Source organism: Plectropomus leopardus, chromosome 13, assembly GCF_026936395.1.
Source record: "Plectropomus leopardus strain MGB_pleo_1.0 chromosome 13, ASM2693639v1, whole genome shotgun sequence".
Classification (NCBI taxonomy): Eukaryota; Metazoa; Chordata; class Actinopteri; order Perciformes; family Serranidae; genus Plectropomus; species Plectropomus leopardus.
Window position 1 is genome coordinate 21,729,633 of NC_142188.1, and position 19,192 is coordinate 21,748,824.

The 19,192-nt window shown below is 39.4% G+C and overlaps 1 protein-coding gene across 2 annotated transcripts; it reads right to left on the bottom strand.

The window, feature by feature from the left end:
• Positions 1-1,009: 1,009 nt before the first annotated feature.
• ppp1r21 (protein phosphatase 1, regulatory subunit 21) lies at positions 1,010-18,161 on the bottom strand. Of its 2 annotated transcripts, none has more exons than XM_088087042.1 (22): positions 17,532-18,161; positions 15,588-15,656; positions 14,474-14,590; positions 14,135-14,236; positions 13,859-14,023; positions 13,705-13,763; positions 12,788-12,882; positions 12,483-12,535; positions 11,541-11,690; positions 11,314-11,415; positions 11,125-11,213; positions 10,891-11,027; positions 9,666-9,758; positions 8,826-8,953; positions 8,059-8,208; positions 7,686-7,778; positions 6,090-6,344; positions 5,643-5,678; positions 5,433-5,549; positions 4,061-4,159; positions 3,247-3,375; positions 1,010-2,583 (listed from the first exon to the last, which is right to left on the bottom strand). In XM_088087042.1, exons 1-22 carry the CDS (start codon positions 17,589-17,591, stop codon positions 2,554-2,556), a joined length of 2,328 nt encoding a protein of 775 aa, XP_087943168.1. In that variant the 5' UTR covers positions 17,592-18,161; the 3' UTR covers positions 1,010-2,553. The 2 variants fall into 2 exon arrangements, with proteins under 2 accessions (XP_087943168.1, XP_087943167.1); XM_088087041.1 differs by having other exon boundaries at positions 14,444-14,590; positions 17,532-18,160.
• Between the last annotated feature and the right edge of the window lie 1,031 nt (positions 18,162-19,192).

The window sequence follows — 19,192 nt, forward strand, 5'->3', positions numbered from 1 at the left end:
GACCGTGGGAACCCTGTATCTCAAACTTTAATGCAGTGGGCCCATGTATAGCATCTAATTTTGGCCTAATGGCAGTGTTGCACCTCTGCAGATTCAGCAAGGGATGGACCTGAATAAAGGGTGAAACATAGAGGTAAGGGAATGTTCATTATTTATGAGATGGGAGGCAGTGGTGCACATTTTTTAAGCACTGGGGAGGGAGTGTGTTTTTTTTTTTTTGTTTTTTTTTTACAAGACCCTCAGAACCACCAAACCTGCAAGTGGGTTTGAAGACATGTTTTCTTTAAAAATATAAAAAAAATCACACCATTTATCATAGCCAGGAACTGTGAAATACGGTTATTTGAGGTCATGCATATTTCTGTAGTAATTTGAAGCTCAGTCCCTTACAATAAAACATTAATTATGCTCATGAGGAATAAAATGGGTTGTTAAGAACTACCCATGTCACTTAATTGTGTCGATTTATATGTAAAAACTACATCTTTCATATTTTTTTTGTACTTGAAAAGTACATAATACAACATTTCAAGCAGGATATTTTGGAAGGTCACTTTCCCACTGTTGCATGTATCTTGTATGTTGTCATATTAATTCTGCAGCCTGTTTCTTGAAATACAAAAATGAAAACCACCAAATTATTCTTATTATTTATGGCCAAAAGCTCTTAAATGCAAAAGTAAGTGCAGTTCATTACTATTTTGCCCTCTGAAGCAATGTACCAAGAGTATTTGAAAGCATCATGAATTAAACTAAAATGACACAATGTGTTTTTCCTTCCAAAACAAAGTGACGACATCAAACAGTAATCCTCCAGTTCTCATATGTCCAGTTCAGTGGTGCTGCCTTATTTCCCAGTGGTTAGGGTGTGTTACTGGCTGTTTTTTGGTTTTTAAATTATAGGCAATTTAGTTTCCTCCTACTCCCAGAAATGCAGCACGAAAACTTAGGTCAGACAAAATCATTAATAACTGGCTAAATACATAAAGCATTTAAATGTTCAACAAGCTTTCTTTGATGTTGTTTCACATTTTTTTTAATGTGCTTTTGAACAGGTTACAATGTGAGAAAACAAGGGCTTTTTTTTTCAGCTTCGGGGGGCGTTGGCAAATCCTTGTGATCAAAGGTTTGCTGGCAGGTGTTGACTGGAAAACAAGAGGTTTACATGAACTGCTCATAACTACTTCTGGGCATTTTCTCTCATTTTCCTCATGTCACTACAAGCCAAAGAAGTTCTAGTTTACTGTAAACTTTAACTGCACCCTGCCATGACTCATGAATTAGTTTGTCAAAGCACCAGTTACAGTACGGACCAACCTCGCTCCGACACAAATCCCAGTAATCTAGCCTTATAGGAGACACACATACGACTGGCTAAAGACTCAGCTTTCCAAATTTTGTAGAAAATAACATTTTGTAACCTCTGAATAAATGCCTTTGTGTGTGTATATATATATAGATATATATAGTTTTTAGAAATGTTACAGTACAATTATATAATGATTTTAAATGAGTGTATATTCACATTATTAACCCTTTTTGTCCATACATAGTACAACATGAAGTTTAGAGACTGTTGTGCCACACCAGGCTTTTGAGTTCACATCCACACTTTGGTGATAAAAACGACTATTGTTACAGAGTAACTTCACAGACACAGACTGACACTATTTCACGAGCTCCGACTCGTCCATCCTACCCTTTTGTCTCAGTAAACGCAGTTAATCAGTGCTTCAAGGCAGGCATTTCTTGTCTTTTCTCCATTACGGGAGGACTGAAAACTTTCCAAAATGAGAAAGGAATTCAAGCGTTTCTCTGTTAGTTGTTCATTCAGGTTTTGAAGCCCTTCTTTACAGAAGCTTTTGATATATGCATTAGTTGTACGGGGTATTATGCTGTATGTAGACATACAGGACCTTGCACAAATCATTTCAAATTTTAACTCAAAAAGCAAAACAAAAAATTAAGTGTAAAACACATGTTGTAAGCCTGGTGCCACAGTCATACAATGAGACAGCACTCTGCACACATAACAGCCACACCAACATTTGCTCTGTTCGCCTCCTCCCACAGATAAGCAGTAAGGATTTCATTTTCTCTGACACGTACGCTAAAAGCAGGAAAAGTACACACACTGATCAACAGGGTTTGGTCTTCAAGTCTTGACTGCAGTGAGCATTACCAACCTCAACTGTCCCCGCTGTTTATCTTTCTCTGTCCCTTTTGGGGGAAAAGCTGTTTCTCTCCCATCCTGCTTTGGCCAAAAAGGTCAAGCAGCAGCTTCCGGTTCTGTTTCAGAAAGCATTCTCAGCGAATCATGTTGTGTTATAACTGGTGCTGTGACAAGGAAAAGGGGGGAAAAAAAAGAAGCTTCTTCAGTCAAAACATGTTCAAGCCTTCGTAATAAGTTCACTGCCTAGCAGTGGAGGGATCTAAGGCTCATGTAGCCGTCCTGTGGTTTGGTGATGGTGTTGGTACCAGGACGCTGCTGGGAGGCTCCACAGAACCGATCCTTTGTGATGCCAAAATGGAGCCAAAGTTTAGGGGGCAGCTCTAGCGACCTTTATTCTTTTTGGCATTTCCCTAGAGGAAACAGAAAATACAAGCTCAGTTCTGCAGAAAATTAGATCAAGTAATTTCCGGGATTGGTACATCACTTTAAACACTGTGTTGCGTTTACATGCAATAAGTTGAGACAGCTTTGTTTTAGATTCTGTTTCCCAATCTAAAAACATGCCGAGGCTTGTCTCTGGCCTTCCACAGAAAATCACCACCTTTAATTCAGAAACATGTTCGGTCCTGCAGCTTTGCAACACGTAGCCATCTGTGTGCACACAAGCAGGAACATGCACACTTAAAAACAGGCCTCTCCATTTCTGCGGTTTTAACCTAATGACTTCTTCAGATGGTTCCAGCAGGTGCTTTTCCCATCAGGCCCGGCAGCTACCACAACACCACAGATGACCTCCCAGTTCAACCTCATAACTGACAGAAACTTTACAATGTCACATTTCACCGCCAAACCCGAAATGATCCTTCACGCTCCCTGAAGCCACTGGGTTTTTTATCAGCCCTCTTTAATGACGGAGCTTTTAGATTTATTTATATGGAGACTGACGGCATGTGACAGCTGAAAACAAACCTGAGAGTAAAGCTTCATTCAGACAGACAGCTGTTTTGACAATTTACAATTAAAAGGGATAAAAAAAAAAAAACACACAAAAAGAATCTGTCTGAGTGCTATACCTTGCTGCCCAGTTTGAGTGTGTCGATCTCCTCTCTCTGCTTGCTCAAAGTCTCATTCATACTACACAGGTGGTCGCTCATCATGCTGAGCTGGTCTTCATAGCTCCTCTTCGTTGTGGTCAGCTCATCCTGTTTGAAACATCACAGTTACAGTGACTACATTTACATCCACGCTAATATTTCACTATTATTCCGAATATGACAATATTTGGGATTGGCATTCTAAGTTTGGATATTCTTAGGCCTCTTTCCACATGGAGCATTTTTCCGATTAAGACAGCAGATATGACTTTTTGGGTTTTAGGAGCATTTTTTGGACACGTATACAGCCCATTCTGAATATCATCTCAGTTTAGGTTTTTAATGCAGTTTGTGACACTCTTCTCCTCCACTCCTCTGTACACACACGACACTTTGTAAGGCTGGGATGGAGATACATGCCCTAAAGAAAGGCCCAGAGTCTGGTGGTAAAGAGAAACACACCTACTTTTAACATTTTTAAAGACTTGGATGTCAGCAGGTTTTTAGATATGCTCTAATACTGCAATGTTAACCTTTTCGGGAAAGTGTTGAAGGAATGAAAGAGGGAGGCTGTGTTTGACGTGATTAAGGACACATCGGGGCACTTTAATCGTAGTGCACATAGCTGCATCCATCAGCCATGTTAACAGCTTAGAAGGAATATTGTTTTTTCCCCAAAAAGGGCTTCAACTGAATATTTCCTGCATGTAAACAAAGCTGTTGAGAATGTCCTGAGTTTGGAGTAGTGTATATACCTAAACAGAAGCTCTTTGGTAATGAGAATGCATTTTACCTGCAAGCGTGTGATGTTCTGATTAGCCACCTTGACCTCCTCGCTCAGAGTCTCCCGTGACTTTTCTGCAATGGCTAATCTCTTGGCCAAAGCCCGACACTAGAGAGGGAAAAAGGAAAGTAAACAACCGCTGTCCCCTGATATGTTTAATGCATGGCTTGCCCATATTACAGATCTTGTTCAAAAGCTGCAATAAAGAGAGATATTTCTTCGAGTAATGGGTACATCTGAGGACAGTGCCAAAGGTAAATGCACAGTTTGAAGAAGTGACAGTTTAATACCTGAGACACCTACTTAAGATCAGGTGCATTCCTGTTGCTACGACACAAAGTGCGGATGATTGACATGCCAGTTAGTCACTTAGAAAAGTATCCACATTCAGATCAAGCCTCACAGTAATACTAAAAATAAAAGGTGTCAGTTTTTCAGTAAAAAAAGGCAACACATGGTAATAATGGAGCTCAAAAACCATTTCCTGCGTACAAAGAGGAATGAACAGAAACAAGGTTAACTCCTGGTTCAGCTTTTTGCTCTCAGTTCTCAGGCAAATTAAAGAAGCAGACAAAAATAGCGCACATGAGGGGACAGGGCAAGTGACTGTTCTGCACCAAGTGTTTTTGGATGTTTTAGTGGAGGTTGTAAAAGTTTCCATATCTCTTTCCAGATGACATGCAATGTTAGAGAGGCTGTGCGCGATGGAAAAGTTAGTTCTTTGCAATAAGAAGCAGTTTAAATCTAATGGTTGTATTTAAGAAGAAGTTAGGAAGAAATATTGTGAATTTCAATGGAGGATATCGAGCTCAACTGAATGGAGGACTTTTGGCTGGAAAAGCCTCTGCAGATTTTTTATTACACCTGCTCAGAAGCCCCATCACACAGGCAATTCCAGTTGCTGGAGGAAGTGTGGCTTCCGGGAAGCCAACCACTACCATTTGTTTTGGCCTGTCCAAAAGTAAATGCTTTTTGGCGCAAGATTTAGTAAGGAATCAGTGACTATATTTGGGATAACAATTAGCTGTTTAGCTGCTGAAAAAGCAGTTACAAGGAAATGGCACCAGCCAGATGCCACATCTGTGGAGAACTGGTATGATATTATTTATGAAATTTTTGTAATGGAAAGAATTACCTTTTCAATTAGGCTTTAGGAAACTAAATTTGAAGAAATTTGGAAGAAGTGGAAAATGTATATTTCCCCAAAAAGCACTTCTTTTGTTTAAATGTGATAACTTTTTTTTGATATGTTTTATTTTTTAATTATTTGTTAGTTTTGGTTCACTCTGTAAAATAACTTAATTGATGATTGTATGATGGTGGCTGCGAAGTGAAACCAAATAAACAAAATGTCAAAAGAAGCAGCTTATTTGGGCCTTACCTCTGAGTGAAAGTGCACTGCTTTGCTGTCTGAAATCTGGAGCTGGGTGGTGAGCTCTCCTACTCTGGCCATGTAGTGAGTCTTTATCAGCTGCTCTCTGGACTCCTCGTCTCCCACCTGCAAACACAGACACAACATCCAGCTAGATAAGATTTCTTTCCCTCTAGTGGGTATTGTTTTTAAACATATTTTCTTTGCATGACAACTCACATGCTCAACTGTAGGTGTTGTGCACAACATGCCAACCTGGTGAAAAGACAAAAGAGAGGAAACATTAACATGAACTTTACCATGAATCTGATGTTTTAAAATCCACTTCAAGCACAAACAGGCCTGTTAGGACAAACTAGCAAGCAAGAGATAATTAAAACAAAAGCTGATGCCCAAATAGAGCAGAGACTGATGAGTCAAACTGCCCTGGATTGTGACTGCACGGTGAACTCTGCATTGACTTATATAAACAACAGTATTCATCTATTCTGCCACATCAGCACATTTGGGAGTCTGAGTTTTATTAAGCAAAAACTTGCTTAGCGTGGGAGCTATGAGAAAAGAACGGTAATACTCCCTTTGTTGAAGCAAATCAGACACCAGTGCCATGGGCAGAAAACATCCTCTGCAAGCGAAAACTAACAGCAGCCAGCAGAGTGACTGTACCAGGCTGGTGCACAGCGTAGTCTCTTTCCCAGCAGCCCTCTGCTCCTTCTCTGCTTCCTCATGGCTCTCTGCGAGCGTGCTGGCTGTGGCTGGTTGTGAATTTGGACTTCCCCCTAGAGCTGCCGCGAGCTGCGCTTCCAGCTCCGCAATGCGCTGGTTTTCCTTTTCCAACCGCACCTTCCCCAGCTGGGCCTCCAGGAGCCAGTGCTCCTTCTCTTGCTCCAGCCGAGCAATCTTCTCCTGGCTCTGCTGCACCTGCAGGAGGCCAACAGGGAGAGGAGAGGGTTGGACAGTGAGCTTGTGGGAAGAGGGTTGAGCAAAGGTTGGGAGAAGTGGAAGGGCGGCAGTATTAAGGAAGAAATGGGGAAACTATATAACAAAACAGTCTGCAATGAAACAATATTTGGGCAAAGCATTTTAAAAAAACATTTTTTGATCGAATGAAAGGAATTCAGACGATGTTTTTAATTGTTTTTGTAGCAGATGAGGTCAAGTCACTTTTTTAATACTTTAATGGCTTTATATCAGAAATGTGGAGGCTCTTGAACAGCTTCGAAAACTTGTAGACAGGTGCGTAGGTGGAAATTGTCAGAAAGTCAAGAAAAGGGAATTCCTTAACACCGTCCTGTTACTTGCAATAAACTTTAGTAGATAAACCATGGTCCTCAGACCAGATTACTTTAGTTTAGTTTAGAAGTCTTTAATGTCCCAGAGGGGCAATTTGGTTCACAACAGTAGTCAGCACAACCAACATACATCATCATGAATAATACAATAATAAAACACATTATACATGCACAAGAAGTCATTATAAGTTCATCAGTCCTTGTTTAGTGCAGGGCAATTAACCTTAATTAATCTTAACTTGATGAAGCGCTAATGACCAAAATGGTTTTTCTTTTATCTAATAAAGTTCACTGCAAGTAAGAGGACAGTGTTCAGAAAATGTTTTACATCGCAAATCAAAAACTAGCCTCAACGGGATGTGAAAGTCCTGAGGTCTTTCAGCTTCTAGGTCTTCCAAAACCTGGAAGCTCACAGGGCAGAGGCCCACTAATCTCTATCTTTACACAATCATTTAGTGACTTAGTGTATTTAATAGTGAACTTGAAGCTGAAAATACAAATCAAAACACATACACCGGCCAAGAGAAATATTGACAAAGAGAAAACACTTTGAGCTTGCTCAGAACAGAACATGCAGACGCTTGCTGGCCAGCCATCTCACTCCCTGTCCCTAAAGAGCAACTCGTCTGAAATATCACATAACTGTGTTGCAACATTTTAAGACTGATATTTCTGCACCTGTTAAAGAATTTCTGTGTTGTTATGACTAGATATTCCATATTACTGCATTTTCGGAGGAACTATTGATAGTGTTGCTCCTGCTGCTACAACAGACATAACTGCATGTGGAAACATTTTTGACTTTATCTCTGTGTTATTATGCCACTGCCTTGAGGGCAACCAAACCTGGCTGCCACACTGACTCATACATGGTCACATTGTCCACATAAAATAGAGTATATCCTCCAAAATGATGAGAACATTTTTTTTTTCATAAATTAATCAATTGTTAACGAATTTTGAATCATACCTGCTGAGTGAGACCTTCTCTGCTCTCGGTGGAGCTGGTGAGTATACGACGGTTTGACAGGGCTTCTCTGTATGGAACAGACTGTGGCCTTGCCTGAACAAAGAAACAAAAGAAGTATAGTGAGGAAATAGTCATGTATTAATTAAAAACATGCATTCATAATTGTAATGACTACATTCGTATACAGTTTTCTTTATTCATATTTTACTTATTTGTATTCTTTTCTTAACAAGGAATAAAGGCAAAAAAAAGAAAAGAAATTGAGTCGTAAATTACAGCAGCTATAAAACTTTGCTTTAACTGTAAAGGCTCGGTCACTCTTTGTGATGAGTAAAGACCTGCTAATAACCAGCATATCTGAGCATACACTAACCTTTTTGATTGCATGGAAATAGGCAGCTGCTTTCTTTTTGTTGGCCAGCATACTCTCTGCCTGCAAGGGGTTGAGTGTTGCTGTGCTGCCTTTTGGACTGTAGCCCGATGATGTGAAGAAGTCCAAGTTGTTGCTGAAGAAAGTGGCAATCTGCAACAAAATAGTGACATAATATCCCATATCATTCAAATAAAAGAGATCTCTGCAGCCTCCTTAGCTAAAGGAACACTAATTAATGCCTACATATCTCACCGCAGCTACTCAGCATTCTGTTAAGCCTCAAATTAACCAGTGTGTTTACAGCAGAGAGATGATTACACCACCAAGTGTCCAGGATGATAAATGTCTGAGCAATTAAGCTTTTGCCTGCAGAGATGATCACTCTGAAAGCGCAGCTCGCTCCACACATCGTGTGCCAGCGTGTTATTCAACGCTGCAACCCACCGGACTTGTGCCTCCCATCAGCACACACATCTAAGCCAACGCTTCACTTGACTCACAAAGAAAAATCGTTTATCCCTTTACTCTGACTGGGGAGCAGCTGTACAAACTGTGAGTTGGACGGTATCTTTGAACATTTGACCGCTGCCCACCTGAGTCCTGTTGTTCTGTGGTCACAAAATCACCAAAGTGATCCAGTAGCAGAGAAATCTCACCGTAACTTACAATTGAGCTTTTGTGCTTTACAGCTAATAAATATCACACTGTTTGAACATATGATATAGGAGTAAGTAACCTGGCTGATGCCTGCCCCCTGTTGGTTGTACCTTGCCAGTGCTGCTGGTCAGAGAGCCCAAAGATCCCAGCAGGCACTCTGTGGTGGTGCTGAGCTTCTGGGTGACGGTGGGGAGTTCCTTCTCTAAGCCAGCCTTCTGGTTGTAGTGCTTTGACATCTCTGGACACACAGAGAGGAAACAGATTAGCAGCAGAGACAATTTAAAGAATGTGTTGGCTTTGAGTCCCGTCTACAGCCTTACTAGCTACATTTTTTTATTTTCTTATTCATCTTTTGGTATCAAAAGGTGGCTGGGTTTTTTTGGGCTTTTGTCTTTATTATTAATAGGACAGAATGGGCATGAAAGGGGGAGAGAGAGGGGATGACATGCAGCAAAGGGCCACAGGTTGGAGTTGAACCCACAGCCGCTGCGGTGAGGACGCAGCTTCTGTACATGGGGCACCTGCTTAACCAGGTGAGCTACTGGGCACCCCCAAAACGTGGCTGTTTTGTGATGCTCCCTTACTGATTGGTGGGTAAATGGCATGTGACAGATTTACAGGCAATCACAGTCCCCAAAAGAACTAAGATAAAGTTACTCATTACATAAACACACTGAGCCAAATGTGTCAGCTGTGCACATAAGTGACTCTTCTCTGCCAGAGAGCACTAAATTATCCTTCCATTTGGCATCACAGCGTGATAGACGCTTCACTAAAGCCTCTGGATATTTACTCTTCAAAGACTGGGCTGGTGGTTATTACCATGAAAACAGAAAATTGAGTCTAACTTTTATGAATGGTAACAGCAGCTGGGTGGTTGCGTGAGGGAATTGTTGTGTGGCGTCGTGCTGGTTGTGAATGGATAATAAATGGCTCTCAGTGCTGCTCACCTTTAATGGCATCGTGAAGACTGTGCAGGCAGGCAGCCAGCTGGGTGAAGACAGCTGAGGTGCTGCTCTGTGGCATGGCATCCTGCCGAACACCTGAGACACATAGCACACGTTTGTAAAACAAGCACGTTGTATTATTTTACACACAGTACCCATTCTTTCCATAAAGACAAATTACTTTTAAAAAAAAAAAAAAAAGATTATTTACAATAATTTGCAAAGTATTTCTTCTTATCACATATTAACTGAGATAATAGACAGAAAACCAGCTCCTGAATAAAGCTCAGGGCCTGATCTGCTACATTAAAGGGAAACTGTGCTATCTTCAACATGGAACATTTTTTCCTGTATTTGTGTGTCTAACTGACTAATGGAGACAACAATGTTTGAAAGTGATCCACTATTGAGACAGACAGCTGCAGCCACAGCGGCAAAACAAGCTGCAATGTGTTCTCTACGGGCAACTGTGCACCGTTAATTAACATCCAAAAAATTGCTTGTTTTTGACACTGACAGACTCAGATTGTTATTTTAAGTGTCAGCATTACTACAAAAAGACCCTACAGTGAAACAAAACATGTTTGTTTTTTGGTCTGTTTGTTACTGTGACCAAGTCTTGCTTGAGGAGAAGGCTCGTTCGGAAATCTAGCAAGAGGTGACTTGTTGCAGGAAAAAAAAACATCAGAAACATTAGAGAGAGTCTGAGAAAGGAGCGCTCGAAAGAGTTTGTTGTGTTGGAGAACAGAAAGCTTTGTGTTATCTAAAAGGTTTCCAGTGCCCAGAATAAGACTTCTTCTCGAGGAAGACATGGTCACACTAACAAACAGACCAGCAAAAGATAAAGAAAAATGTTCCATTTCTTTGTAGGGTCCTTGCCATAATGTTGACACTTCAAAATAATAACAATAAGAGCCTGTCAATGGACATAAATTGACAGCGCACAATTGCCCATAAGGAATATACTGCGGTCCATTTTGCCACTACAGCTGTCATGTCTCAGTGCTGGATCAATTTTAAAAATCATTCTCTCCATTAGTCCCTTAGACCCAAAAAATAGGGGAAAATAGGGTCCGGGTAGAAAAATACAGAAAATTCCCTTTAAGCTAAAACTACACAAACACACAAGCCACAGACTCAATGTTTTCATTGTGTCTCTGAGACAAAATGACATTTATATGGATTTATCTGTGAGATATGGTATGCATTTCTGCATATGTTAACCTACTAGGTAAGGCCAAAAGGTTAATGTAGCTCTGCAGCTTCTCAAACACCGAAGTTACTCTCTTCATATCACTCTGCAACTCCTGGTTTTTCACAGTAAGGGCAGCAGTACAAAGAGGTGCGTCGCACTCTTCTTCCAGGCTGAAAAGAAAGGAGAAGATCGATAAATCCTCCTCCACTTCATTTCTCTACCTCTCACACTCACACACACACACACACACACACACACAGCACTGACCTTTTCAGCTGGTAAGGAAGAATCTTTTGCAGAAAGTGGGTGTATGAAGAGAAATAATCAGCAAAACTCTTCAGCTTGACCACAGTCTCCTTAAATTCAAGAAAAAAAAAAAAGACACAATAAGCGGTTTCATTCTAAGCAAGCATCATGAACAAGCCCACACATTGTCCCTGTCCGAAAACCTCTCACCAGTACTGTGACAGTGTCCTCTGTGATGCTTTGGTGTAACTGCAGAAAGCTGTCCTCTAGGGGGCGCACATAGGCTGCATTCTCATGTAGATAATGAGAAAACTAGAAAGAGAGAGGAATTATGCATTTAAGTTTGCACACTGAATACAGAAATATATTTTAGATGACGTTATTGTGCATCTGTTATATGGTAGGCAGTCTGACATTACTGTGTGTAGTTGCCTCACTTTCTGGTTTAGAGGGGAGATGGGCTCGATGGAGGAGTCCAGGGGATAGATGTGCACTCTCTGTTCTGTGTAGGAGTGGAAGTTCAACAGAGCAGCCACCAGGTCCTGAATAAAGCTCAGAGCCTGACCAGCCAAGTCCCGTGCTTTCAGCTAAAACCACAAAAAAAAAAAAAAAATACACACACTCACCATTTTAGGTCTTATAGACACATACATGGGTATATTTGAAATCGTGGCTTTTTCTACTGTTTTTCAGGTTGCCGAAAACGGACCTTTTGTGAAACGGCTGAGTATGTGCCATTAGCTTCTTTGTGAGGCATCACAAATCAAGTGATGAGGGGTGTGGTCAAAGGTACTCTTTCACTATACTATATATATATATATATATATATATATATATATATATATATATATATATATATATATATGTGTGTGTGTGTGTGTATATATATATATATATATATATATATATACCACATTTGAGTTTCTAAATTATGCGCATTTTATATTTATGTTTTTTTTCTATTCATTACAGTCATTTCAATATCTTTAGGACTGTTGATCTGTTGGAAAAACAAGGCATCAGAAGACACCTTTTAGTATATTTATTGACCACTTTTTCTTTTCTTGATTAATCAAGAGAATATTTGAAGTATTTGAAGAAGTATCTGACAATAGCTGAGCATTACTGCTGGAATCCACAGTTACTGATTAATTGTACATATTTTCTCAAATTTTTAAAATGATAAAATATTGGTAGTTTGCATAATTAAAACAAGAAAAGAGTAAATGTTTAATCTGTTGAGGGAAATACAATTCTGACTTTAGACAACAGTAGATAAACTGTGATACAGAATGACACAAGTATTAGACCGAAGTAGACCGATGACATGCATGTGCACTGTAAACCCATTTAAAAAATGTGCTCGTTTCCTCACTCACCTGGTGTCTCCGATTGTGTGGTGGCACATTTAGGCTGTTGTAGTCACTAAATTCTGTAGGATAAAAGAGAAAGGCAGTTAAACCAGAGCAGATTCTCAGTCCCTGAACTAAACTTTATTGACTCAACAAACACAGCTTAAATGTTTTAGCCTGCTGCCTCCTTGGGTGCAATATTACAGTTTGGTGTAGCATTACAGTATTTACTCCAGGGCAGAATGGTGTTATGGTATCAGTGACAAAGACATAAACGTTCTCAAATAGATGTCTGCTCTGTAGCAGATTGTGGCTCAATGCCAGATACTCACTGGTGTCATTAAAGGGCACTTTCTCCTGGATAACGCTGCTGCTTTGCTTCACCTGTCTGTTCAACTCGGTCTGGCACCGCCTCAACTGCTGCTGACTGCAGAGAGAGAGAGCAAAAAACAGAGTTAAACAGATTAAAGAATGCATTTTAACCCTTTGAAACCTGGAATGACCTATTTTTTTTTTTCTTCTGCTGTGTTCAGGTGCATTTTACATGCATTCAAAACTGAGAAAATTGGTTTGATTTCTTTTGGAAACATGTTTGAAAAGGCACTGAGCAACTTTGCAAGCGGTGTCCCAAAAAATTACAAGACATTAGATAAGAAAATGACCTGAAAATCAGTTTTAAGAGTTAAGAGAGAGAGAGCGAGAGAGAGAGAGAAAGATTATTAGAAGATAATAACAACAAACACTTGAAAAAAAAATGTCCAGAAAACTAAATTTATATTTTTTAATCATTATAACGGACTACTTTTTGCTAAATTTCAGGCAATTTTCTTGTAACTTGTATCTTCTACCTGTTTTTTGAAAGAAATCACGCCGATATGCTCAAGTTTCAAAGTATTACTTGTTAAATCAATAATAATCTCAACTGTAGTGGACAAAAATGTATATTTAAGCAAAATTGCACGAAAGTCTTTGTGGCACGACAGTGATGAGCTCCTCAGTCCTGAACGCTTCACTGCCGTATCACAAATGATATTAAAGCACACCCTCTCCTGTGACATTGCTTACGGTTAATATCAAATAGTAAAAAACATAATGAGGATACTGGTGTATGATAATTTCCCAGATCTTTTAAACACAGATTTTGTAATGTATGAGTATTTCCTATATGCAAATTGCCCTTTTGGCTTCCTGATAATATATATTAATGAATAAAATTATTGTGAAACTGTGAATAAAAAGGAGGGCGTACCATTCTTCTGTTCGCATTCTGCACTCCTTTGCTTCCCTCTCCAAGGTCTGTGCTTTCAACTATCAGGAAAAGAAAAAAATAAACACCATTTAATGAACATCATTAAAACTGACAATCACAAAATGTACTTCAATCTCCTCTTGCTCATCCTCACCTCTAAACGTGCTTTGTCGCTCTGCAGCCGCTCAATTGTTTCCATGTACTTCGTGGTGAGTCCGTCCACAACAGCCTGGTGCTGCTCGGAGTCTCTCTCCAGCTCCTGCAGTCGTGTTGTAAGCTCGGCCTCCTGCCTCCTGTGCCGCTCATCTGCTTCATAAAACTAATGAGCATACAACAGAAAACAGAGTCATCATACACATAGCCTCCCCTGTACATTAACAGTATATACGAAGCACTAACAGAACCACATAAACATGGTGCGGCTGCTCACTTGGATGTGAAGTCGCTCATTTTCTTCTATCTTTTTCTGCAGGTCCTCATCAAAAACATTCTGAGTCTCCAGACCATGCTGTGACGGAGAGTCTGCTTTACTCTTGAGGAGGTGGAGATAAACAAGAGCTGTTAATTGTGATCCTTTGGCTCTACAAACATTACTGTTTTTAATCATAATCATTATTATTTCATAATCAATCTTAAAACTAATGTTTAATCTGTCAGACTAATTTTCATGACTGTATGAGTACATTCTGTTCCCTCTACCCAACTGTGCAGCCTCTCCCTTATTCCCCCTCATGATCACCTTCCCCTTTTTGCCCTTGGCTTCACTGACAGCTAGCTCCTCTTGCAGCAGCTCCACTCTCTTGGCCAGCTGTTGGTTCCTGAAGCTGAGACTGTCCATCTCCTGCTCCTGCTTCCTCAGACTCTGGTCCCTCTGCTTCAGCTGCTCCTGATGAGGATAATAAAGACACATGTTGGGCATAAACTTGCTGTACATGTCTTCTTACAAAGCCACACATTAAGCAAATACCTGCCTCTAAATCATGACAATGTTACACTATGCACTGTTGCATAGTGAAAACAACAACAACAACAACAACAACAAAAAACCTCCCTGACAAATATGGCAGAGCTGACACACACAGAGTACTGCAGCGGTGACGTTTTTTTTGTAGGACAACTCTGCAGTCAGCATCTATCTGGTTCCCTCAACAAAAAGCCAATGGGATTTTTCAATCTGATTTTGAATCAAACCAGAAAATAATCTCTGCGGCAAACAAAAGTGTATGATACTTGGGTATTTTGTTCAGTGAGATAATCTTCACAAAGTAACGCTATTTCTATGATTTTTGAAGCGTAAATGCAATCTCCAAAAGTTAAAAGCTAATGTTAGGCTATAAAGTATTTACACCATTGTGGCATGACTTTATTGTCACTGCCACCACGAGGCAGTTAAGACTGTTTGGCATTGTTGTCTCCCTCAAGCTCTGTGGTCTCATTTTGGGACTTTTTGGCAACCGCCAAACAATAAAAAGCTGCAAAAGTTGCAAGAGGGGTATTTACTCACATATTTTATGTGGCAGAACAAAATCTCTTAAGCTAGTGTTAACCACAGGCCTTATTTCAGGCTTATAACTGATAACCCATTTAAAAAAAACAGTGACTTAAAGATGAGGGGAACAGAAGTTCAAAAATGCTAACTCAGCTCCAGGTTTTAAGACTCATTACTGCAACACTCTATTGTGCAACTCCAGCCTATTAAATTACAACACTGCAATGAGTACTAGTCAGATTAGGTGACCATCTCGTTTCATTTAGCAAATATGAACATACAGTTGTTCACAAAAAATTGTTGCGACTTCATTGTCTGGCCTATATCAAGAGTAAAATTGTGTATTAGAGCTGTGGATCATTATTTTTTTTTTCTGTTAAACATGTGACTTTACCTTAAATGAGGCAGAGTTGGCCTGTTCATCCACGACCGCCTTCTTCAGCACCTGGTTCTGGGCGCGGAGCTGTGAAAACACACAGAGGAAAATGCTGAGACATAAAACATAAATGCAATTTAAAACGGTCTTTGACCCTGTCTTGTCTGGCTAAGTCTCACTTGTAAAAGAGGTTTAAATCTCATTGTTTTGTGTTTAAATCTCAGAGTGCTTTCTGAGTTAAATGAATGTTTTATTAGTGGTCAGGATTGAGGTGCAAAAGCAGTTTTTAAATAAAGACAAATGCATTATGTATGCAGCATCCTCAGGTGAATTCACATCTGCCTGTACACAGATAATGTCTGTCAAATGTGTTTGCTGCTTTTTTTAAAATCCTATCCTGCATAACAAACACCAAATGTTTAAAATACTCAGCGTTCTTTACTGTTCAGCTTGTGGCTTTTGACACATACTTCATTAAGCAGAAGAGCAATATGTGTGACAGCTACATTGTCAGCACTTCCTGAACAGGATATGGTGCTTGGCTAACGGGGAGATCAGAGTTGAACAGGAAAGAGCCTGTGCTCCCCGTGCTGTCAGCTGACACAGAAACAAAGGGCACAAACAGCTCGCAAGAGAAAACGCAGACTCAAAGGCTTGACTGTCTCTTAACTGCCACTTGTTAACAAATTAACCTTCAAAAGTGTTGACAGCACTTGAACACACCATGATTTTTACCCACTGAACATGTAAAAACTGTAGCACATATTGCTGTGAACTGAAAACATGCAAGCTAAAACACACCATGATAACCCAAAACCTGTGACATATGATCTTGTTTTACATTACATTGATCATGTAATTCAACATCATATCAGCATACGCTCAGTTGCCTACATGTTTATTAAATGTTTCTTTTATTTTCCTTCTCAACATGTTTTGTATTGGATGTACATACTGGAAAATGGGTATTAAAAAAGACTCTTACAAACCCACTCGGGATTGGCAAAAGGCATGACAATAAAATAAATAAATAAATAATGAAAAAATAAATAAATAAAAATGCACCTGGCTTTCTCTACCTTCTGTGTTAAATTAAATCATGACAGATATAATGTTCAGTTTTTGCTACAACAGTTTCATAGAGTTGTGTTTATTGAACAATGAGGTAATTTAATTCTTGTAATTAATATTTTGTATCAATTCTCTCAGTTTAACTATTCTTACTGGTCTCTGTACTTTTTACCTTCACTTTTACATTTTGTTTATCACTGACTGTCTGTGGATTGATTTGAAGCTTTATGTCTTTTTTGCTTCTGTGTTGCATTTTTCTGATGAAGCACTTTTATGAAACGTGTACTATAAAGAAAAGTTGATTATTATTGTTATTATTGTTGTTGTTGTTGTTGTTGATGTGGAGGCTGTACTTTGTGGTGCTGTTGAATTGTACAGTGTTATACTTACTTACTTTTACTATTTTTACTTTTAAAAAAACATACACAGATCAGTCTAACTTAAGAGTAAATAAAATTTAACTGTACCACTACATCTCCACACATCCACACCACTACATATCCCAAAATAACCATTAAGTCCACAATTGAATCAACACCTCTAAAACAATATAACCTTCATGATTGCAGACTTTATTGAAGGGCTGTAGTGTCAATTACAGAGCATAATTAGTATCTGCTAAGTGTAATAAATTCCCAGTAGAGTGTATTTCTTTGCAATAAAATAAGGCTGGCTTCAACTATGGTATTCATTTTAATAAATCCCAGTATCGTATATGTGTGAATACTTTTAAATAGCATTTTTCGTCGATTACAGATGCACAGTGATACAGTTTAAGAAGGTGGCTAACACAACCCACTGAAGTTCTGGGCTCCACCCTGGTCAATAACTGTGAATTTATCAATGACAACTAACTTCATCATCATTGAATGGACGTAGACATGTTTTTACCTTGGAGTACTCCTGTGCCAGCTTGCTGTATTTTGTTTGCAGGTCTGTCACGTTAGCCATTGTCGCTGGAAACGTCGCTAACCCCTGATGCTAGAAAACGGTATCCTAGCTAGCCCGTCTGATGGCTGTACAGTTAGCTTGTCCCTCACCGCTGCTTCAAATGTTAACGACACGGTGGGCTTTAAACTGGCTAACTCAGGTTAGCTAGTTCACTGTTATCAGTATCGCTATCACTTGGTAAAACTACCCTCAAAAACATTGTGACAAAAGGACAGTCATGAGTCCCGGAAAAAGAAGTGGTTGGTGGTCATCTGATGAACGCTAATTTCTAAAGCCACCGGGGTGCAACGGTTTTCTAGCTTGCTTGCTAGCTAGCTGACAAGCTAACAGCTAATTAGCTATGTAGCAAAACAAATCCCGACACCGAGTAACACATGTAGGTCATATTAAGTGACAGCATCCGTGTGAACCGCTGCGCCTGCAAATCGTATTACAGAGTGAGTGTAGCTACTGCTAAGCTAGTCAAACAGCGCTGACAACCCATTCATCTGGATAAATACTTTCATTTTCTGACCAGCAAAATCCTCCTCGAATGAGATCCGACCACAGACCCAAGCACCGAGGTCAGAGTTCAGGAGGCAGAGAGGAGGTGAGCCGCTGCAAACAGGGCGCCCTCTAGCGCTGTGGTCGAAAAGCAAGATAGATAAATACATACATAGATTATTGTATTCATATTGTGCTTTATATTGATATTAATATTACGTTATTATGTTTTTTTGTGTGTAAATGTTTGTAGCGGCAAAATAACAGTTATATAATAAATAATTATTATTCTCTCTTAAGTGGGGTTAATAAAGTTGTTTGAATTGAACTGAATTAAACTGAATTTAACTGAACAGAAGTGAACTGAATTGAATTGACTGATAGCTTACCTTGCAGGTTTAGCAGATACAAAACACATGACAAAAAGAAACATATAATAAAATGAATGAATGAATGAATCAAAGAGTGAGTGAATTAATTAATGAATTAAGTCATCATTTTTTAGTATGTTATGCAAACAATTATACCCAGTCTGCATGGGCGTACAAGACACCATAACATCAAAGTTTGCCAGGACAAGAGTCCAGTAAACATACCAAACAGCATTAAAGGAAAGAAGATGGGGCAACCAAAGCATTGTACATAATCAACTCATCATTGAGTAGGATGGAGTTGGTGGATCATTTACAGAAACTTTTACTGTGTAGCACTGAAAGAAAAGTCAGAATAAGTATGCTAAAACACATTTTCTTGCCTTCTCTCCCAGGCTTTTGCAGCAACATTGGCGAACTTCACAATTCTAGCTTTTGGTCACTAAGCACCAGAAAATATCAGGGGTTAGACAAGCCATTTCGTGGAATATTTTCCCTCTTAAGTCATCATAGTTTGTGCAGTATGAGAGAAATTGGAAGTCACTTTCTTCTTCACCCAAATTACTCACACATTCTGTTTTCTTCAAGAATGTTTTTGAACCGCCCAGCCTCAATGATCAGAGAAAGAACTAAGTGTCTTTGGTTTCTACAAACGTAGATAACACATATGGTTCAGGGCCAAACTTTTGTTTTACACGCACAAATGTCCTTAATTTAAGCACTGACAAAATGTTTTTAAACTATACA